This window comes from Neovison vison, chromosome 6 (assembly GCF_020171115.1).
Source record: "Neovison vison isolate M4711 chromosome 6, ASM_NN_V1, whole genome shotgun sequence".
Taxonomy (NCBI): Eukaryota; Metazoa; Chordata; class Mammalia; order Carnivora; family Mustelidae; genus Neogale; species Neogale vison.
In genome coordinates, this window is record NC_058096.1 from 132,490,558 (window position 1) to 132,514,796 (window position 24,239).

Below are 24,239 nucleotides of genomic sequence, written 5' to 3' on the forward strand. Positions count from 1 at the left end.
CACAGAATGCATAAAAATAAAGTTTGTGACAACAACATTAAGGTAGAGGCAAAGTAAGCTGTATAGGAGGCTAAGTTTTTGCATGCTAGTGAGAAAAGTTGGCATGAATTCAAACCACAGTTCTAAATTTAGGATTTTTTTTAAAAAATCTATTTATTTGTCAGAGAGACAGCAAGTGCGAATGCAATCGCACAAAAAGGCAGAGTGGCAGGCAGAGAGAAGTGGACTCCCCACTAAGTAGAGAGCCAAACATTGGACTTGATCCCAGGATGCCGGGATCATGACCTAAGCTGAAAGCAGACATTTAAATACCTAAGCCACCCAGGCGTCCCTAAATTTAGGATGTTAACTGAAATCTACATCATAACCACCAAGAAAATACGCAAAAAGTGTATAGAAAAAAAATTCAGGAGGTAATCAAAGTGTATTTTTTAAAAACCTCAAACACACAAAAAAAGGAGAGATTAGAGAAAGTGAGGAAAAAATATAACACATACAGAAAACAAATAGGAGGGGTGCCTGGGTAGCTCAGTTGGTTAAACGACTGCCTTCAGCTCCGGTCATGATCCCAGGGTTCTGGGACCAAGCCCCACATCAGGCTACCTGCTCAGTGTGGGGCCTGCTTCTCCTTCTCCCTCTGCTGCTCCCCCTGCCTGTGCTCTCTTGCTTTCTGTCAAATAAATAAATAAAATCTAAAAAAAAAAGAAAAAAGAAAAAAAGAAAACAAATAGCAAAATGGCCTAAGAAAGTCCTCTATCAATAATCACTTTAAATGTGGGGCGCCTGGGTGGCTCAGTGGGTTAAAGCCACTGCCTTCGGCTCAGGTCATGATCTCAGGAGCTTGGGATGAGTCCTGCATCGGGCTCTCTGCTCAGTGTGGGGCCTGCTTCCTCCTCTCTCTCTCTCCTCCCTCCCTCTCTCTCTCTCTCTCTCTCTCTGCCTGCCTCTCTGCCTGCTTATGATCTCTGTCTGTCAAATAAATAAATAAAATCTTAAAAAAAAAAACCATAAAAAAATCACTTTAAATGTAAGTGGATTTATAACTGAATAGTATATATGTACAATGCAATACTATTTGGCAATAAAAAGCAATGAAATATTGATATGTGCTACAACATGGATGAATCCTGAAGTGTTAACTAAAGGAAGATAGACACAAAAGACCGCATAGTATTTAATTCCATTTATAATGAAATGTTCAGAATAGGTACATGTATACAGACAGAGCAAGCAAATTAGTGCCCACCAGACACTGGGGCAGGGGAAAGGACATACAGACTACTAAAAGGTGAAGGTGTTCTTTGGGGAGTGATAAAAATGTTCTACAATTAACACTGTGGTGATGGTTGCACAATTCAGACTATATGGAAAGTGACCACATGATAGATTTTAAATGTGTAAATTGTTTTGAGTGTGCATTACATCTCAGTGAAGTTTTGTATGTGTGGTGTTTGTTTTTTTTTTTAATCTTTCTATATGTGGTACACAGACCAGCACTTTTAGCATGAACTAATAGCTAGTTAAGAATGCAGACTCTTTGGGCACCTGGGTGGCTCAGTTGGTTGAGCATCTTGAGCATCTCCTGCAGCTGGAGTTATGATTCCAAGGTTCCTGGAATTGAGCCCCATATCACCTTGCTCTGTGGGGAGCCTGCTTCTCCCTCTGCCTGCTACTCCCCCTGCTTGTGCTCATGCTTTCTCTGTCAAATAAATAGTAAAATCTTTAAAAAAAAAAAAAAATGCAGACTCTTGGCCCCAACCCAGAGCTGCCAAAACAAAACCCAGATGATTCCTATGTACCTTCAAAAGTTAGGATATAATGCCCTGGGGCAACTCTGTCACAGTGAGAAAACAAGAGACCTAGTTAACTGGCTTACTTAAACTCATATGGTCAATTCATAATACACACTTTATTCTTTGAATCACAGTTGTTCGCAAATTGCCCTTTCTCCCAGTAGAAAGGGCACAAATTGTATCTTTTCACTTCCTAGCCCTAAAGCCTAGTACAGAGTTCTATAAATGATACTCAAATATTTACTGAATGGTTAAAATGACCTCATAACACAGACCAATTTCCAAAAAGAGGCATTACATCTTGCCTAAACTAGCTCCGTTAACAAAATAAGTAAATTTAACATACCATTAAATGCGCTTATATTCTAGCAAATGCTTGAAAAGAAATTTTTTTTCAAAAAGCGTAGCAAACAAAACTGGATTCTGAGTTTCACCAGAATATCAAGGTTTTCACTGAGTAAATGGAAAATATATTTTTTAACTCAGGAAATCAGAATGCTCTTACACAGAAAGATAGCTCCTCTAATGAAATTACCCAACTCAGAGGAAGGGTCTTAGCAAAAGTGTGCATAAAACTGGTAAAACTGTGAGCTTTACAGAAAGGAACATAAAGTTTCAGTCAAGAAGACTATCTTTGATTCCTTCTACTGGTAGGCAGCAAAAAGTAGATCTTTGCTCTTCATCACTGGTTTTTACTTGGGAACTAAGGAATAGGAAGGAATAACTCTAAAGAAACCAAAAACTACTCACTGAGCTAAACTACTATAACAAAGTATATGGATGTGTGATGTTAAAAGGCTCACTATGTAATGCCAACTGGCCTGTTTTAAGTTGGGACTTCTGAACAAGGCCCCAAGTAGGCTTTTACTCCTAGTGAAGGTATCTTTTGACCCGCATTTAAATGAAAACCAGTTTTCAATTAAAAATCCAGGGTCATAAAAATGGCTAATTCTTGGCCTTCAGGCGTATAACTGGTGGTTCTCTTTAAAAAGTTTGATATAGGTGGGGCGCCTGGGTGGCTCAGTGGGTTAAAGCCTCTGCCTTCAGCTCAGGTCATGATCCCAGGGTACTGGGATCGAGCCCCACATCGGGCTCTCTGCTCAGCAGGGAGACTGCTTCCTCCTCTCTCTCTCTGCCTGCCTCTCTGCCTACTTGTGATCTCTGTCTGTCAAATAAATAAATAAAATCTTTAAAAAAAAAAAAAAGTTTGATATAGGGCACCTAGGTGGCTCAGCTGGTTAGGCGACTGCCTTTAGCTCAGGTCACGATGCTGGAGTCGCAGGATTGAGTCCAGCATAGGGCTCCCTGCTCGGGAAAGAGTCTGCTTCTCCCTCTGACCCTCCCCCCTTCTCATGCTCATTCTCTCTCTCTTCTCCCCCTCTCAAATAAGTAAGTAAAATCTTAAAAAAAGAATAAATAAATAAATAAAAAGTTTGACACACGTAGAAAATCATATAAAAGCATTAAAAAAAGAAAAAAAAGAAATTGTCCCCAGTGTCTAGATCTTAAAGACAGCTTCAAAAAATGATATAGGCTACCCACAAGCAAGTGCCACAAAAAAGTGTGTCCATGGAATTACTCATTCAGAACTTCAACTAAAAGAAAAAACTTGCTACATTTCAGGCAACATTTCAGGCTTAGTCAGAAAGTTAAACCTGAGAAAAGTAAAATATTGTCAATAGACAAAAGAAACCCTCTTTTTCTTTGACTCCTAGATTGTTTTCTCTCACAAAGAATTCTTTGTCCAAATATTGATAGAGACTTTACTGAAACAATAAGAAAAATACGCTACATTTCCAAAAAGGCAAAATGTACAGTTATGTAGGTATGGTCTATAAGACTCCTTCATCTAAAGTCACAGTCTGACCAATTAATGGGTCAGTGGTGCCTCTTCTCAAATACTATTAAAAATTAAAATAAGGGACGCCTGGGTGGCTCAGTTGGTGGGACGACTGACTGCCTTCGGCTCAGGGCGTGATCCTGGAGTCCCGGGATCAAGTCCCGCATCAGGCTCCCAGCTCCATGGGGAGTCTGCTTCGCTCTCTGACCTTCTCCTCGCTCATGCTCTCTCTCACTGTCTCTCTCTCTCAAATAAATAAATAAAATCTTTTAAAAAAAAAAAAAATTTAAAATAAAAGCCCTCAGAAAAAAAAACTGAAAAACATACCCATAGCTCAATTTCTGTTTTACTATACGAGCTCCACCAGTGACTCTAAGGCTCCTAAGCCTTAGAAGGATGGTTGGAAGGCAGGTAGGCAGGTATGGACAAGGTTTTCCACCACCCACCCACCCACACATCCCAAACCCCATCTTCCACGGCCCCACCCCACCCTAAGAGGAAATCACACTTAAAAGGATTCTACACCACCCTGGAAGGAGCCCTCAATCCTTTCACAGTGACAAAAATCTGATTAAATATCAGGCACAGGAGGGTTAATTAGGTTAAAACAGCCAGTCAACAAACTCATAAAAACCCCTAGCCTTACAAATTCCAGTGGCAACCCTCTCAGATCTCATCCTTCCTCAAGTCTTGCTTTGCTGCCCACCACTCTTTGGTCTACCTCTTCATTCTTTGAACCAATGTGATCAAAAACCACAGGCACTGACAGAGAAAAAAATTCTATGACAGTAAGATTACTGCCATCAACACATACTGGTTCATTCCTTGGCTATGGAAAATGACTCAGGTTAAGAAAACAAAATACCGAATTCCTTAAGTTATCAATATTAATCTTCTTCAAGAAGATTCACAAACGACAGCCTCAGCCTGCTTTGGACTGAATTGTGTCCCAGTAAAATTCATGTTGAAGTTTTAATCTCCAATATTATGGTAATTACCTTGAGAAATAACTAGAGTTAGATGAGCTTGTGTGGGTGAGGCCCTCAAAATGAGATTAGTGGCTTTATAAGAAGTGGAAGAGAACCAATCACTCTCCCAACCCACCCAGTCTGTGGTATTTGATTACAATAGCCTGACCTGACTTAAGACACAGCCTACGAACAAATAATACCAAATAAAAGTTGTGAAGCACTCACATCACTGAACTTGTAACTATAATGCCCAGGCAAGTTTTATAGTCAAAATCTGAACCTTCGAAATTTATGATAGGTACCCTATAGTTGCAACATGACAATGTTGTCTTTTTTCCTATTTGCACATGAATTCTGAAATAATTAATTCTTAGATCAATTAACCCTTTATTTAAATGAAAACCCTAAATATTTTACCAAGTCAAATGGTGTTTTAATGTTTCTATGTCATTATACTGCTCAAAATGTTCAAATAATGGTCAACACAATCTTCTTACTACCCTACTGAGGGTCTGCTTCTAAACTGGAAGAAAAGGACTCCAGAATAAATGATGATATAAACTCCAAATTAGGGCCCTCTAGGGAAAGAGAAGATGACTTACATCAAGTGACAAGACTACCAAATCTCTAAGGAATAATAATCCAAGGTCTTCTCCTAAACTAAGTATTAGGAATACTTTAGAATTCCTAAAAGTATTTTAAAAAGTATTTAGGAATAGTTTCTATTTCTATTAGAAATAGAAAGGAGAGGAAATGAGTAAAAATATATATAAAAAGATAAACTAAGAGCAGAAAATAATAAAGCAAAATTAACAATATTCCCAATACTTGTCATATTATCAATTATTTCTTCTAACCAATTAAAGCAATCTGGTATCTTCCTAGGGAGAAACTGTTAAGTATTTGAAAAAAAAGGCCATTACTTCAGGACTAAACACAAAGTCTGTTCTTATAGTTCAGAAACTTTCTTTAGGCTTTCCATAACCTCTAAGAACACTCAGATTTTGGGACATAGTAAGCATTCAACGACTGACATTTCTAGAGGTGTTAATGAACAGCCTGTTAATTCCAAAAAGTAGATGAGACTGGCATGCTAAACCAGGTGCCTAACTCCATTTTCTAGCCCATCAATCTATTCTATACACTGTGGCCAGATTAAGGGTAAGATTATTTGCCAGCTGCGTATGACCTTCAAATCTAATTCCTAACCAATAAAATCTGAAGTAGAGCTTTGCATTCAAAGCTCCCTGAATCTGATTCCACCATATATTTTCTACCCTTAAAATATTCCCATTCTAGCCCTATACTATACAGTAGGACATTCATAGTGATCTGAATAATGCTGTTTCATGGTCTCCCTCGTCTCTGCCTAGTACCGCCCTTCAATTCTCACCACCAAGGCCACGTTGTCTGAGGCATTATCTGATTTTCACTCAAATCAGAAGTAAACGCTCCTTTCTCTAAATTTTGACACTCCATTCTTTGTACTTCTCTTAGTCACTTAACAGGTTCTATCTTATTATATGGTGAGTGATTTATGTACACAAATAGTATGCTCCCTGATCAGAAGGACTCACTACATCATCTTTGTGTCTCCCACAAGACCTACCACACATTTTCATAAAGATCAGCTGATTCTCTAATGGATATCTCAAAAGACTCTGTGGTAAAGATAAATATATTTTAAGAAAAGAAGACATGTTTGTATATGTTAGAAAGACAACTATCATATGATCTCCCTGATATGAGGAAGTAGTGATGCAACATGGGAGCTTAAGTGGGTAGGAGAAGAATCCATGAAACAAAATGGTATAGGGAGGGAGACAAACCATAAGTGACTCTTAATCTCACGAAATAAACTGTGGGTTGCTTGGGGGAGGGGGATTGGGAGAAGTGCGGTAGGGTTATGGACATTGGGGAGGATATGTGCTTTAGGGTAAACTGGAAGGGGTGGTGAACCATGAGAGACTATGGACTCTGAAAAACAATCTGAGGGGTTTGAAGTGGCAGAGGGGTGGGAGGTTGGGGTACCAGGTGGTGGGTATTATAGAGGGCACGGCTTGCATGGAGCACTGGGTGTGGTGAAAAAATAATGAATACTGTTTTTCTGAAAATAAATAAATTGGAAAAAAAAGAAAAGAAAAAAAAAGTTACATTTTAAACTTGAAAACCAAGAGTCTAAATCAACTATGCATTAATTCTTAAAATTACTAATGTCTATCCTTCAATCTACATCCAAGTATTTTCACTTCTCAGATTACCAAAAGCTATGGTCTGAATATGTGTCCCCACATATGCAACTTTATATGCTGAAATCCTAACTCTCAAATATAAGGTATTAGGAGGTGTGACCTTTAAGATGTGCTTAAGTAATGAGGGTGGAGCTCTCACAAATGGGATTAGTCTTCTTATAAAAGAGACCACCTCAGAGCCGTCCTAGACCCTTCCACCATGTAAGAACAGAAAGAAGGCACCAGCTATGAACCAGAGGAGGGCCCTCATCAGAATGCAACTGGGCTGAACCCTCAATCTTGAATTTCCCAGCCTCCAGAACTATCAGAAATAAACTTCAGTTGTTTATAAGCGATGCAGGCTATGGTATTTCATTACAGCAGCCCAAAGAAATTAAAACAACAAACTTACCTCAAACAAGCGTAAATCAGCAGGAACTCTGTCCCCAACAGAAAGGCAAACTGTATCACCTGGAACCAAGTCTCGAGCAAGTGTATGTTCCAATTTTCCTTCACGTACACTGTAACAGAAACAGAAACAACCACAGCTAAAAAAAGAAAGTCACTCCACTTATTTAAAAAAATTTTTTTCTAGTGGACTCACGCAAGGAAAAATACATTGTAGTATTATTAACACTTCAAAGCAGCTAAGTGAAAAAGAAACTAAGCAAACAATTATTTTTCTATTCTTGGTAATTAAGATGTTCGGATGGCAAAAAAAATCATTGGAAAAAGTGACCAGTTATCGTTCAAATGTAAAATGTGAAAACTGAAGCAACCTTATTCTGGGTCTGTTTGATTGGGCATCACTGCAACCCCAGCAGTGCTTAGCACATAGTCGCACAAGGGAAAAAAGCTTCTGTTGAATAAATCGAAGTCTCAAAATCTCAATATTAGAACTTAAAAGTTTTAATATTACAACTTTCTGAACAGAACATGAATTTTTCACATTGGACTAATGATTTCTACCTTATGTTTAGAGAAATTGGTGCCATAAAGTATACTGGACTACTCCTATCCAATTTTTTTTTTAAGAGTGAAAACCCATTTTCATTTGTCTCCATGTACTTTTTTATTTCCTCTTTGATTTCTTGGTTGGCCCATTCATTTAGCAGCATGCCATGTAGCTTCCATGCATTTGTGTTCTTTCCAGATATTTTCTTGTGACAATTTCCAGTTTCATATCATTGTGGTCAGAAAAGATGCAGAATATAAATTTTAATCTTTTTGAATTTATTGAGACTTATTCTGTGGCCTAACATGTGATCTATTCTGAAGAATGTTCCATGAGCACTTGAAAAGAATATGTACTCCACTGTTTTGGGGTGGAATGTTCTGAATATATATATTAGGTCAATTTGGTCTAATGTGTCACTCAAAGTCATTGTTTCCTTGCTGAATTTCTAAAAGAAAAAAAAAAATCAACTGTCTAAAATCTTTGGGACACAGCAAAAATTGTTCTAAGAGGAAAGTTCATAGCAATACAGGCTTACCTCAAGAAACAAGAAAAATCTCAAATAAAGAAAATTGGCAGAATAAAGCCAAAGCCAGTAGAAGGAAGAAAATAATAAAGATTAGAGCACAAATAAATAAAATGGAGACCAAAAAACAATAGAACAGATCAATAAAACTAGGAGCCAATTCTTTGAAAAGATCAACAAAACTGATAAACCTTTAGCCAGACTCCTCAAGAAAATAAGAGGGAGGATTCAAGTAAGTAAAATCAGAAATAAAGCAGGAAAAATAATAATATCACAGAAATACAAAGAATTATAAGAGAATATTATGACAAATTACATGCCAACAAACTGGACAACTTTGAAGAAATGGATAAATTCCTAAAAACATATAGCCTTCCAAGACTGAATCAGGAAGGAAGAAAATTGAACAGACTAATTACCAGTAATGAAATTTCCAGTAGAAGTCCAGGACCAGGTGAATTCACAGGTGAATTTTTTTTAAAGATTTTATTTATTTATTTGACAGAGAGAGAGCAGGAGAACACAGAGGGAGAAGCAGGCTTCCCAACTGAGCAGGGAACCTGATGCGGGTCTCAATCCCAGGACCCTGGGATCATGACCTGAGGCATGTTTAAAGGCAGTTGTTTAACCAACTGAGCCATCCAGGCACCCTTCACAGGTGAATTTTACCCAGCATTTAAAGAAGAATTAATAACGATAAACAATTCCCAAAAATAGAAGACAAAAGCTTCCAAATTCCTTATATAAGGCCAGCATTACCCTGACACCAAAAACCAGATTAATACATTATAAAATATAAAAACTACAGGCATTTATCTCTGATGAAGACAGATGTAAAGATCCTCAAAAAAATATAAATGAGAGGCACCTGGGTGGCTCAGTGGGTCAAACCCTCTGCCTTCAGCTCAGGTCATGATCCCAGGGTCCTGGGATAGAGCCCCGCATCGGGCTCTCTGCTCAGTGGGGAGCCTGCTTCCCACTCTGTCTCTGCCTGCCTCTCTGCCTACTTGTGATCACTCTCTGTCAAATAAATAAATAAATAAATTTTAAAAATAAGCAAATCAAATCCAACAACACATTAAAAATATCATTCACCACGATCAAGTGGGATTTATTCTAGGAATGCAAGGGTAGTTCAATATTCCCAAAATCAATCAATATAATGCATCACATTAACAAAAGAAAGGATAAAAACTATATGATCATCTCACCAGATACAGAAAAAGCATTTAACAAAGTACAACATCCATTCACGACAAAAACTCAACAAAGTAGGTTTAGAGGGAAATCTGTTGCATTTCTATGCTCTAATAATGATGAAGCAGAAAGAGAAATTAAGAAAACAATCCCTTGGGGCGCCTGGGTGGCTCAGTGGGTTAAGTCGCTGCCTTCAGCTCAGGTCATGATCTCAGGGTCCTGGGATCGAGTCCCACACCGGGCTCTCTGCTCAGCAGGGAGCCTGCTTCCCTCTCTCTCTCTCTGCCTGCCTCTCAGTCTACTTATGATTTCTCTCTGTCAAATAAATAAATAAAATCTTAAAAAAAAAAAAAAGAAAAGAAAACAATCCCTTTAAAATTGCACCAAAAAGAATGAAATACCCTGGAATAAACTTAACCACAGAGGTAAAAGACCTATACCCAAAAAACTAAAACACTGATAAAAGAAACTGAAGATGACACAAACAAATGGGAAGATAGACACACAGATCAATGGGACAGAACAGAGAGCCCAGAAACAAATCTATGCTTATGTGGTCAATTAACTTCTGACAAAAAAGAGGCAAGAACATACAACGGGGAAAAAGACAGTCTCTTTAGGGGCGCCTGAGTGGCTCAGTCATTAGGAATCTGCCTTCAACCCAGGTCATTATCCCAGGGTCCTGGGATCGAGCACTACATCGGACTCCCTGCTCAGCAGGAAACCTGCTTCTTCCTCTCCCAGTCCCCCTATTTGTGCTCCCTCTCTCACTGTGTCTCTGTCAAATAAATAAAATATTTAAAAAGAAAAAAAATTCTCTTCAATAAGTGGTACTGGGAAAACTAGATAGCTACATGCCAAAGAATGAAACTAAACCACTCTCTTTCACCACACACAAAAATAAACTCAAAATTAAGACCTAAACTATAAAACACCTAGAAGAAAACACAGGCAGTAATTTCTCTGACATCAGCCACAGAAACATTCTTCTAGACATGAACTCTCAGGCAAGGCAAACAAAATAAAAAATTAACTGTGGGAACTACATGAAAATAAAAAGCTTGTGCACAGCAAAAGAAACCACAACAACAACAACAAGAACAAGCAACCTAATGAATGGAGAAGATATATGCAAAAAATATATCCAATAAGGGGTTAATATCCAAGATATAAAAAGTCCTACAACTTGATACACACACACACACACACACATACACACCCCACAACAAATAATCTGACTAAAAATGGGCAGAGGACATGAATAGACAGTTTTCCAAGAAAGGCACACAGAGGGCCAACAGACACATGAAAAGATGTTCAATATCACAAATCATCAGGGAATGCATATCAAAACCACAATAAGATATCACTTTACAGGGGCGCGTGGGTGGCTCAGTGCGTTAAAGCCTCTGCCTTCAGCTCAGGTCATGATCCCAGAGTCCTGGGATCAAGCCCCGTATCGGGCTCTCTGCTTAGCAGGGAGCCTGCTTCCTCCTCTTTCTGCCTACTTGCGATCTCTGTCAAATAAATAAACAAAATCTTTAAAAAAAAAAAAAAAAGATATCACTTTACATCCATCAGAATGGCTACAATCAAAAAGACAAGAAACAACAAGTGTTGGTGAGGATGTGAAGAAGGAACCTTCATGCACTGTTTGGTGGAATGTAAACTGGTACAGCCACTGTGGAAAACAGCATGGACATTCCTCAAAAAATCAAAAATAGAATTACCATATGATCCAGTAAATGAAAACAGAATTCAAACAGACATATGCATCCCTGAGTTTATTGCAGCATTACTTGCAATAGCCAAGATATGGAAGCAACCCAAGTCTCCATCCATAGATGAATGGATAAAGAAGATGTGGTGTGTACATACACACACACACACACACACACACACAGAGGAATATTACTCAGCCATAATAAAGAATGAGACTTCACCATTTGCAACAACACAGATGGACCTAGAGGTCCATACTAAGTGAAATAATTCCGACAGAGGAAGACAAATACCATATGACTTTACTCATATATGGAATTTAAGAAGCAAAACAAATGAGCAAAGAAGAAAGTGAAAAACAAACAAAAAAAGATTCTAAATACTGAGAACAATCTGGTGGCTACCAGAGGGAAGATAGGTGAGGGTATAGGTAAAATAGATAAAGCAGATTAAGAGTATACTTACAGTGATGAGTACTAAGTCATGTATAAAATGCTGAATAATTATATTATACACCTGAAACTATATATATAAAACACTGTATACTAATTATACTTCAATTAAGGAAAAAAAAAGTAGAAATCCATAATCAGAAACAAGGATCATACCAATGGCATTCTGGTGGCATAAGTTTACTCAGTTCTTCAAGAGATTTTTCTGAACGATATTCCTATTTATTAAAAAAAAATAGCAGAACATAAGAGAAAACATTTATAAAGAAACACAAATACATTTCTTGTGTACATATTTCATGTTAGACTTAATAATAATCTCTTTGAAAAAAAATTTGCCCCAGTTCTTATTTTTCCCTTTACTTGTGTTTATATTCCTAATAAATAAAAGTGTATCCCTTATTAAATAATGTCAAATTATAGTGGCTAAACAATTCTGACAATTAAATATTTCCAATTTTATATGTTAATATTCAATGTGAAATCTAAGGTCAGTTTATTTATAAGAAAATGAAGAACACTCATTAGTGTGTCCAAAGAGTATATAATTTTCAGTCATTAAAAGTTAAAATAATTGAGCCTCATGATTAAGATAATTTTACTTTTAGTATTTAATGACCAAAGAAGCCAAAGACAATACACTGCTAGCAAATCTGCTTTGAGGATTTAAGCACATGCTTACTACAAAGGTTTATGGAATAGGTTTGCTTAGAAAGAACATCTGTTAAATAAGAGTAAGTTGTGGCTGGCACTCCTTTCACAGACACCTTTCCCACCACCCTGAACTATCCAAAAGCAGACAATCTCAGGAGCCCTAAGTCTGTGATGCTCCAGCCCTTCTCTATGCAGACAGTCAAAGCTGAGGGTCAAAGACATCTTTCATCTCACCGTACTACTCAGTCCACGTTTCCATGGGCAGTCTTGCCTCACATAACATCACTGCTATTTTTGTCTCACATTTGCACTAATTACACCAATCTTTTGATCTAAGTTTAAAAAGGGAGAAGGGTGAGTAGTGGGATTTAAAGTTGGGGAGTGTTTTGAAATGACTGCAGTGCCAGTACTATTCAAAATTTCACATCCGTCACAAACTTTTTGAAATACCAAATGCAAAGCTGTGTAAGAGTAACTTAGAATTAAATCAGCTCTTACTTAGGCAAGAGGAACAAATGTGAGAGTAAGGCAAATCTATAATATGAAAATTTTAAGACAACCCTCCCCAACCATAACTCAGATATTAAATAATTTGCAAGTTTTACCCAAAAACTCCACAGAAGTCTAGAAAACACTCACCAAGAGCTAGATCCTAGTAATAAATGACATAGAAGCTTCCCAATCTTTACTTCCCTTTTCAGCCTTCTTAGGCTTCACTCCCCTCAACTACAGAGATACTTCTGTATCAAAATCATGTTTTAACAAGTCACTAAAAACCTGATAGTCATCTCTAGTGAACGCTTAAAAGTTATATTTTAAGTTTATTGTAAGGTGGCATCAACGTATGGCGATGTAAAACAATTAGCTATTTTCATGGCTGTGGGAGGATACAATGGGGTGAGAAATGGAGATTTGAAAGAAAAGGAAAAAAGGGCAGACATAAATATAAAAATACACAAGCACTCTCCTCCTAGAACCCAGATAAAAACATAAATACTAAAGATAAACCACTGATAATTTCAGAGTTTTGATATTTCATGACAAAGTACTATATTAAATTTAAGTGGCAGCAAAATCGGATCTTTTTAGAGAGGGTTTTTAATTGCAGTTTTAAGAATATTTTGTTGGTTTCAAGGCAAATTTGGGTAAAGGGCTCATGTATGTATAAGAAACCAGACCTACCAATCTGAAACTGCGTTTTTCACAAATGTTTCAATTCTTTCTGGAGTTTTCCATCAACTAAACCTATGACAGAGACATTTAGCAGATGGTTTCCTGCCATTACCTTCAGTGCATAACATGGGATCTTTGTGGAAAAATCCCACACTATGTTAAAATCACAATTCTGTAGGATTTTTTTGAGGTAGGTACTCTCTATATACCAACAGAACAAGCAAAATTCCTCTTATCCATTGTGATAATATCATAGGAATCCCTCTGAAGAAAGTCACTCAGTATTTCTTAAGCATTATTAAAGATGCAAGAGGGTTCCAATTACTGGTTGAGTGGGTAGTAACCATTTGCATGTCTAAATGAAGAGCTGCCTTGAATGATGACCTGGAAGTTCCGCCTGGAAGGACCTCTACTAGACTAACTAGCTCCACCTGACCCAGGGCAACTTTTGTCTTTTCTAAGCAAGAAGATTCCCTGGAAACAGAATCCCTGCCGGTCTACTACTGATGGAGCTCACAAACTTGCTGCTGATAACCTGATTACAAGTGACTTTTCTACAGTGGGTTACTGTAAACTAGTAACTTAATCAATTAGAGATTGCCTAGAAAACCTGAATAATGACAAGAAATACCCAAGGAATTAACCACAGACATGAGAATAACCACAATCACTTAAAATACAGTCTTAAGAGGCAAAACAACATGAACCTGAGTATCATATATAACATTTTTCCCTAAACTAGAATAGTCTTTTTTTTTTTTTTTAGATTTTATTTTTGAGTAATCTCTATACCTAATGTGGAGCTCAAATCATAACCCCAAGATCCAGAGTCACACACTCCAGCAATTGAGCCAGAGAGGTGCCCCAATCCTTCTATTCTTATTAACTATGCTTTAAAACTTTCAGCTAATAAAATGAAATCTGCCAACATTGTTATAAAATATGAAGTTATCAGATAGTAAATAAACAAAACTAAGCCTACATTTTTATACATGCCTATACTTGTGATAAAAATCCTGCCATTACTTCTACATTAGTCACATTTCATTTTTAAAAGGGGTTCTTCATCATTTTTATTCACTATTTCAATGTCTATGCTGAATTAGAAGTTTGACCCACATCAGAACATTCTTTCTGTGTAGGAAATGAGGAATTTAAACCTGGCCCAATTTTTTAAGTGGAAAAATTTTTTAAACCTGTTGCTGGACTTTATTTCTATTACTGTGCTTTTTGTTTCCATCTGCTTCAGTTACCTTTAATTTCATCAAATAAAAAACTACATTTTCTTCATGCTACTATCTAAACTGAAGCAGTCAAGTTAGTTCCACTAAATACCCTGGAGAACTGAGTTTCTGAAATCATTTCAAAAACAAAGAATGAATTGTTCTAACCAGTATCACCAACTCCCAATAACCACAAATTTTCCCATAAGCCACCTCAGTTTTTTTAAGAAGTTAACTAAAATACCACTTTCATGCTGACAAAAGAGGCCACCTACTCACCTGAACAAAGGCAACCGTGACGACGATAAGTATTGCCTAAACAAAACAAAGAAACAACCTTTTAAAGCAGACACCATAACTTCAGAAATAATCATGTTTTATTTTTCTAACTTTATCTACAGTCCCCAGATACCAGACACTAAGCACTGATATCAACTCCGGAAGAAATCACAACTCTGCTTTAGAGAAAACACAGACATCCAACAGTAGCTTAACTCTCCTAGGACAACTTCTCAAATTTGATCTCAAGATCCCCTTCTGCTCTAACAAACTGAGGACCAGCATTTATGTGGGATATAACCTACTGATATTTAACCATAATTTAATACTTTTTCAATTGCTCAGTTTTAATTCCTCTTTATTAATTCATCTAAAAAGTAATAAAAAACCATTGCAAATGTTAACACATAAATTTTTTATGAAAAATACACTTGCCAAATAAAAAAATTTGTGAGAAAAATGCAAGCATTTTCGATTTTTCTTTTATGTCTGCCTTAATACAAAGCTAGATTTTCACACTTGCTTCTGCATTTAATCTATTGTTCTATGTTGATTAGGCTGAAGTATAGGTAGAAAACCTAATCTCATACAGATAATGTTGGAAAAGGAAGGAAGGAGTAGTTTAAAAGATTTTTCAGATTGTGGATATTCTTCTTAGCTACTACACCAAAATTAGAAAAGTGTTAGTTACTTAGAATAATTTGCAATATAGAATCGAAACTATATCAATGAACTTTTTATAATCTATTATAGTAAAATCCACTGATCTATTTTCAATTTGAATGGACCTTGGTCACTGAAAACATTGTTAACATCTTACACTGGTCATTTAGAAAATATTGATTCACTTGGCTTTTCAAATCTTTCAAGTGTTGACACATTTCTTATTAGTAAAAAAAATCATTCATTGAAGTAGTACTGATCTCTTTAGAATATAGTCAAATACTGGGAAGCTATTTAACACGTAGTAATTCATAAATATTTTGCAAAATTCTAAGTATCACTTGACAGCTTGAATTTTATCACTGGCATAAATGCTGTTTATTTTTCTTGAAGCAATAGTTTCATCTCACTCACTTCCTTAAAAAAAAGTGCCTCAGTTATCCAAGTCTTAAAAACCAAGTTTGTCTATCATTTATTCTTTCTAGTTAAAGCTTAGTTCAGCTAACCATAATTGCCCTTCCTTGAAACAACCATCGTACCTCAATATACATTAAGTCATTTATACATATTTCCCATTTTATTACACAGAATATTCAAAAGGTATGTACTCAACTGTCAAGATTTAATGAAATTAATTTTTACTGCTTTATGAAAAACACCCCTGAGAGAATCAATAAAAGAAAACAATGACCACTAGAATAGTTTGGTGCCATTATTTTGACTTGAGTCAACAGTTTTACCTGCTATTGTTTTTGCACCACTGATGCAAATATCCAAAGTAAAAAAAAGTTTTAGTATTACAAAAATAGTTTTGACCTTAACACACTCCCTGAAAAGGTCTTAGAGACACCTGGAAGTCCACAAACAAGAGCTCAAGAACTACAGCTCTATATTTCTACTGTGTTCTTAAGCATAAATATATTTGCTTTAATCAATGCTTGTACTTGTTATAAATTTGTTATACTATGATAAACCAGAGGGAAAAAAGAGGAGGAAAGTTTCAATGAAAGCTAGAACAGCTTAGCCAGAAAGAATAAAATCTTCCATAGTAAATAGAGTGTTCACTGTTAAGTAACATTTTTAATTTCATAATCATCAGGCTTCAGTTCATAATTAGTAAAACATTCTCAACAGAAAGTAAACTAAATTGAAATTTTAACCAGAAATATGTTACAAAATATTTCATATCTGTAAAATCATATGGTTGTTAAATAATTCCCATGAGTGCTAATCACAGACCCTTGAACATTACTTGAGATTACTACAACAAAATGCAGAATTCAGATATTAACAAAAAACCTGAAGAAACATTATGCACGTCTCAATTCATTTTCCAAAATAAAAGCCAATCCTAATTTTAAATGATTATCCAACAGTTTAAAAATATACGTATTTCTTCTTACCACAGTGATACTGACAGCATCATCAAACTGATGCATTAAAACACTGATGACTGCAGAAGCCAGAAGCAGCATAATAAGGGGATTTTTAAACTGAAAGTGAAAACAAACAGCAATTCAACAGTTTTGTATGAATGGTAGTTGTGCTCCATCACAACAAAAACTTAAAAAAAAAAAAAACTACTGTGACATGATTAGAAAATTAGGAGTTTAAGTTTGAGAGTTTATCTCTCTTCAATTAACCAAAAAAGTATTTATACTTAACTACATTTAAAAGTCATCATTTCATAAGTTCCTTTTCAGAAGAAAAGAAAATTAAATTATCAATACTTAAAACTAAGAATTTACCAATTCCTTATGATATGCATGTATTTTGGGTATATTAATAAATATAGCTGTTCTGAATGTCTACTGAGGCTAGAATAAATGGAAAATGATTTTTAAGATAAAGATTCTGGTTAACACTGGATACACCTAAATTATGAAATCCTAACATTCCTATACTTAATAAATTAGCACAGATTACAATTCTGTGGTTGATCCACATGCCCCAGATTACAATTCTGTGGTTGATCCACATGCTGATGATGGCTTTCATCAGCTAAAAGCCAACAATAAGATCCACTCAACAGAGGCCAAAGATTTTCCAAATGCTGGTTTTCCTAATATCTATCTGGCAGAAGCAATAGTATCTGAAGAAATAGAACCATACCACCAACCCAACCAGGCAGCACTTAAATAACCAAGCACCAGAGCTCCCCTAAATTCTTTCTGTTACTCCTTAAGCATCAGACCTCTGTTGCCAGAACATCTTCCTCTGATGAAGTTGTGCCAATCACTATTAAAGGTGCAAAGTAACTAGGCTACAAAGAATTCATCCCACCAGAAAGCCCCAGCCCGTTGATATCACAGCAGCGAGCTTAGATGCCATCACCTCCCATTCCCTTTATGACTCCATTCCCTGGCACAGTGGTTCTGACCCTGTTTCATATCAGAATCATGTGAAGAACTTCTAACAATTGCCTAGGGTCACACCAGACCAATTAAATCAGAATCTCTGGGCATTGGGCCCGGGCTTCAGCATTTTTTAAGTGTTCCCAAGTGATTCTAACACCTAGACAATTGAAAATCACTACCCTAGCAAACTAAAACTACAACTGCAATATGGTTCAGGGTTAAGGAACCCCACCCACACACCTGCCTGAGTCAGAGTACTTGGGTTTAAATCCAGCTCCTGTCACTTAGATATGACCCAAGTGCCTCATTTGGTAAAATACTACCTTATACCAAGACTGTGGTAAAGAGGAACTAAGAATGTATATTTAAAACACTGTGTAAACCATGAAACTCTCTTCAAATGTTAGCTCTTATCATCATAATTTGAGGACAAGACCCATCGGCTTTTTTATTATAACCTCTGAAATAGCTATGCCATGGTAGCAAGCACACTACTTGATTAATGGCAGGTTCCAGGCAAATGTTTGCAAAGCAACAAATTCAGTGTTCTTCATAGAGAAACAGAGAGTCACCCAGTGCTTTATGACTAACAACTGATATTTGCTGTTAATTGCTGTTTGTGCTGAACTGTATTACACTACTTCTGTTTCATTCCCATAGCAATTCCATGATGCAGGTAGTCAAGCTTTGAAACAGGAATAAGAAAGTAAAACATTAAATTATACTACCTACTAGTAAGTCCAATCATTGTGGTTTATAAATTCAGAATGAACTTCCTAAAGTTTTAGGTAATATGGCAATGTGGTAAATGTGAGAATACAACATGCATACAAAAAATACTCTACAAACACATGAGAGACATACACACACACACGAGATTCTTTTAATCCCTAAAAATACAGTTTTTCCACTTTAGACAGACTCATCTGCAAAATTAAGACTGATAAATTTGGGCCCATTAACACGACCTTTAGAAAAGCCACTTCTAATAGTACTTCTAACACTTCTAAAAGTATTTCTAAAAGTACTTCTAATGTACTTAGAAGGCATTAAAGGTTTTCTTTACTAAAAAGAACTTGTTAAAAAATAAATAAATAAGTAAAAATAAAAAGATCTTGTTGGGCAAACTAACCCTATGAGGTGAAAACTGGCCACAGGATTCTTAGAACTTTTCACACTAACATATTTGTTATCAAGATAAAAGAAAACCCTACAATAAATCTTTCTGAAAAGATTAGGATATTGACAAAATATAATTAAAAATAGCTATTATTTATTGATAGCTTACAATATCCTAAAATTATTATCCTCATGTTATAGATAAGACTGAATGGATAATAAAGATCATATAGGGGGCGCCTGGGTGGCTCAGTGGTTTGAGCCTCTGCCTTCAGCTCAGGTCATGATCTCAGGGTCCTGGGATCGAGTCCCGCGTCGGGCTCTCTGCTGGGTGGGAAGCCTGCTTCCCCCTCTCTCTCTGCCTGCCTCTCTGCCTACTTGTGATCGCTCTCTGTCTATCAAATAAATAAATAAAAATCTTGAAAAAAAAATTAAAAAAAAAATAAAGATCATATAGCTAGTAAGAAAGACAGAATTTGTACCAGGCAGTCTGGATTCAAACTACCTTATTTTTACTACATTTTCTAAGCTGGCTGTATTACTTTAAAAAAATATTAGCATTCCTTATAATAAAACAAGTGTAAGGTAGAGATCTGTAAAGGAAACTACTGTTCAAGTATCACTCCATGTTATACATTCGTAAAGAATTGCACACTAAAAATTATAGAAGTTCCAACTTAACAGCAAACCCTAACAGAAAAAATGTAGGTAAAAAACATTTTTATATATTATTTCCTTTCTCTACCAAAAAAAAAAAAAAAGAAAGAAAACTTCACAAAAGTAAACAACTACACTAACAAAAATACATGTAAATTACACAGCAGAGGAGGAAATAAAAATATCTCACCTGAGAAATATACTTCTTCCATAGTGGCTCATCTTCACTGATATCAAACTCATTCCAGCCATGGAAGGCTCGCCTATGACTTACTTCACATTTGTTTAGACCATTCTGAAGATCAGCCTATTAGATTTTACACATAAAAGTTACTGAAAATGTTAGCAGAGGACAAAAGAAGAAAAACAAAAGGGTATATATTTATGTTCATATTTATAAGAAATTACACAATGGTCAAAACTAACTTGTTGTAACAACAACAACAACAAAAAAAAAAAGCATTATCAGTGGTTGCTTGGGGCCAGGAGCAAAATCTACTTAGAAAGATTAACTGCAGAGGGACCTGAGGGAACTTCTAAGAGTGATTAAAGTGCTCCATATCTTAATTCCGGCAGTAGTTAACATTATCAAAATGCAAACTATTCTGTTAATATGGGTACATTATATTTCATGTAAATTACACCCTGACAAAAAAAATTTATTGATGTTTTATGTATGTATTAATGTATGTATTAATACATTATTATATTAGCAATTTTTAAGTGTAAGCAATAAGGCACAGTTTAATAAACAAAAAGCTTAGGATTTTCTCTGGGAAAAGAGAAATAATAAAAAGCAGCCACATGACTTACAGAAAGCAAAATATGGTACATTTTAATTAGTTTTGTTTGCTTTCATTGTTTTATTTTCTAAAACTAGTTTCTCCAAAAGAACATTCAATGGACCATAACTACCTTTCTTGTTCTCTGAGCCTATCAAAACCCTCAGACTGCTATTACTTTTTATTCTTGGACTGTTTAATTACTTTGAGCAGATAATATGTGGTTCCTAAATTACTGAAAATAATTATGTTCTATGAACACCACCTACATTCTTCAATCACTGCAATACTGTGCTTTGTAAGAAATATATATGATATATGATCATTCAGATAACTAAAACATACGTCTCATTTGTATCTGGTCTTCCCTCCAGGGTTGTGGGCTCACAGCTCCTAAACCCTTGTAATTTCCTGGGATGGTAACAATAAAGGCATCTTTCATTGTGTTAATGAAGGTGACTTTCAGGTCCCACCCAAGAACAGCAGCTGGCAGACAGGAGGACCAACCATATGATCACAGGGTTTAGTCCTAGCACGCCACCACTATTCTCCCTCACCTCTGAGGAGGAAAGAGATAGGATGGAGGTTGAATCAGCCAAAGGCCAATGACTCAGTCAATCATGACTAAGCAATGAAGTCTCCATAAAAGCCCAAAAGAACTGGGTTTGGAGAGCTTCCAGGTTGGTGAGCACATGGAGACAGGGGAGAATGGTATACCTCCAGAGGGCATGGAAGCTCCAGGCCCTTTCCCCATGGCAGACCTATGTAACTTTTCATCTGGCTGTTGATTTGTATCCTTTACCATATCTTTTTAATAAATTGGTAAACATAAGTGTTTCCTTGAGCTCTGTGAGCCACTCTAGAAAATTAAATGAACCTAAGGAGGAACCTCTAATCTGTAGTCTGTAGTTGCACAGACAACAGCATGGGGCCTATGACTGACTTCTGAAGTCAGGAGTAAGGGGCAGTCTTCTAGGGCTGAACTCTTAACCTATGGAATCTGATGCTATCTCTGGGTAGACACTGTTAAAATTGAGTTAAATTACTGAGCATCCCAGAATTGCTTGGTGTTATGTGTGGGAGAACTGCTCCCCACCCTGCGCCTTGCCACCAACCATGTTGGAATTGGGTCTGGGAAACTTAGAAGAGTCACTGTCACTCATGATTTATTATCATAACTATCATTTAAGAATGAAATTACCTGCATCCCTAAAATAATCAGTTTCTTTGGCCAAAAGCTTTATGATAAACTTTGGTAACAGTCTCACAACACTTAAAACACTTAAAAATATAAATGGCTTTAAAACAACATAAATACAACAACCAAAAAAACCCTCAAAAAACAGATATCCAACATTTTTTTTCAGATATCCAACATTTTTAATGCCATCATTAAAATATAAGAATTCTGAAAGAAAAATAAAAAACAGTATTCATGTTACATTAGATTGTGCTTTTTAAAACCAGTAAGAAATTAAATTACATAAGCAATTAAAGTTTACTTACAGTCTCTTATACTCACCTTTTACTCTACTTCAGAAAACACTTAAAAAAAAAGATAAACACCTAACTCCACTTGTGTTAATAAATTGATTATTTTATTAATCCAACTAATCCTTACATAGCATTAATAGTTCCTGGCAATGTTAATGACCAAGAGCTGCAGGTAAACACTAGCCACATGCAGCCATTTAAATTTCAATGAATAAAAATTAAATTAAATTTAGTTCCTTATCTAAATATCCACACTTAAAGTCCTCAGTAGCCATATTTTACTACTGGATACTGTACTGAATAGTGCAGAACACCACACAATGTCATCAAAGGAAATTCTATTGGATGGCATTTACCTATAATCTAAATGACTGATTTGCTATCTATTCCCTTCCTCCCCACCAACTACTTACTTGGAGAATGCTTGCAACTTCACTGACTGGTAATTCACTTGCTTTTTTTGATGTCAACACAGGAATCATTGTCTCATTTTCACCATTAGGAATTTTTTGAAAACGTGCAACCTAGCAAATAAAACCAAAGGAAAAATATTTGAGTTTACCAAAAAACTGGAATACAGTCTAGAATAAATGAAAATCCAAATGTTCACAGAAACTTAGTTTCCAGTTAGAAAGCAAACATTTTTAGAGTAATAATTATCTAGTCCTAATAAGATAATTTTCTATGTGCTATTTCTCCAGAAAGCACATCTCAAAAATTAAGCCACCAGTACCAGCTAGGACACAAAATTTTTAATTTCCACATTAAATTTTTTAAAAAGCTATTTCTACAGCAACGCAATGAGTAAAAAGTGAAACAGATGTCCTGCCTAGCAGATCCTGAGAATTACATGTAGTCCTAATCCTCCAAACTCATTATGTTTAACAGGAAAGACAGAGAACAGCTAAGTTTTCTCCATTTTAACTACTCCTGTTGGTTAGCCTGTTTCTTAACTGTCCAAAAAACAACCGGCTACTCGACGTAAGCACCAGGACAGCAAGTCAGATTTAAAAACCAATTCCCCAGCCAGAAGGAAAACAAAGAGCAGAAGAGACACACAGCAGAGGATGCACAGTTAGGGCAGGGGCTCTGAACAAACAGAGTAAATCACAGAATTGGTGGTAACCATGGTATCTACTTGATGCAGCTTCATAAGAAGTATCTACATAAAAGTGTTTATTTATTAACACACTTCCAGAAATAAATCCCCGATCCGGACTTGTCTTGGGTCCTAAGCTAACAGTTTCTTTATAGACAAAAAGTTTTGAGAAAGTGAGACAAAATCTCCCCACAGAAACTTTAGCAAAGAAAACATTTCAGTTGCTACACATCCACTGATTAAAATCCTGAAATTGAAGTGATCCTCTTACTGCCAAGACACAGGTCTTTAAGCATTCAGAGGGAATGTTTTCCCAACCTTGGCTCATCAACATATTTTAGGGTAAAATATTTCCCTAAAATTTTTTTGACACAACACTTCTTTAAGACAACAAATGAGATTGATCAAAGAAGAATAACTTAATGACTTACTAACTTAATAACTTAAGTTTCTATTATTATAAGACAGTAAGAGACCTGCATGCTGTCATTAGAGGTCTGTGTCTTTGTAAAAAAATCTTCACACTTACTCCAAAAAATAGTAAATACCTGTGGGGAAAAAAGTACTCCCTCATGTAACTGAGTTCTGGAACAACCAAATACATTCATGTTTTCTAATCTCATTTATTTAAAAGGCATTCCTGAATCTTTAAGTACTTTAAAGCAAGACGAAATATTTTTCTACTTTTAATGAGAAGATACTAATAACTAAAAATTTTGAGGAAACTGGAAATAGATTACCTTTCTTTCATACAAAACAGAGTCTTGATAATTATTTAAAGCATCTTTTTACATAATTTGAGAAATTCAAAACCTTAAAGAAAATATTGGAAATCTCATAAAAGCTTCACACTCGTTTTAGAGCCACTGAATGTCCTTATTTCAAACCTACAGAACAAAGTACGATGGGAAAGATTTCATTTTACCATCCCTAAATTAAACACTGGAGTAAACCCTGCAAAAAACAATGAGAACTAAACCAATGTGACATGGTTATTTTATATTGTGAAATCTTAAAGCAAAATTAAGAAGGAACAAATATATTTACATTAC

General features: G+C 35.9%; 1 protein-coding gene across 5 annotated transcripts in view; it reads right to left on the reverse strand.

Moving 5' to 3' along the window:
* Positions 1-24,239, reverse strand: part of ATP2C1 (ATPase secretory pathway Ca2+ transporting 1) — a 177,017-nt gene that overhangs the window by 73,435 nt on the left and 79,343 nt on the right. For 4 of the 5 annotated variants that reach the window (XM_044252384.1, XM_044252382.1, XM_044252385.1 and 1 more), the window contains 6 exons: positions 22,502-22,612; positions 20,003-20,119; positions 17,083-17,172; positions 15,017-15,052; positions 11,844-11,905; positions 7,248-7,356 (listed from right to left, as the gene is read on the reverse strand). In XM_044252384.1, coding sequence (XP_044108319.1) covers positions 7,248-7,356; positions 11,844-11,905; positions 15,017-15,052; positions 17,083-17,172; positions 20,003-20,119; positions 22,502-22,612 — 525 coding nt within the window. The remainder of the gene's footprint in view (positions 1-7,247; positions 7,357-11,843; positions 11,906-15,016; positions 15,053-17,082; positions 17,173-20,002; positions 20,120-22,501; positions 22,613-24,239) is intronic. The other variant, XM_044252383.1, reaches the window with a different exon arrangement.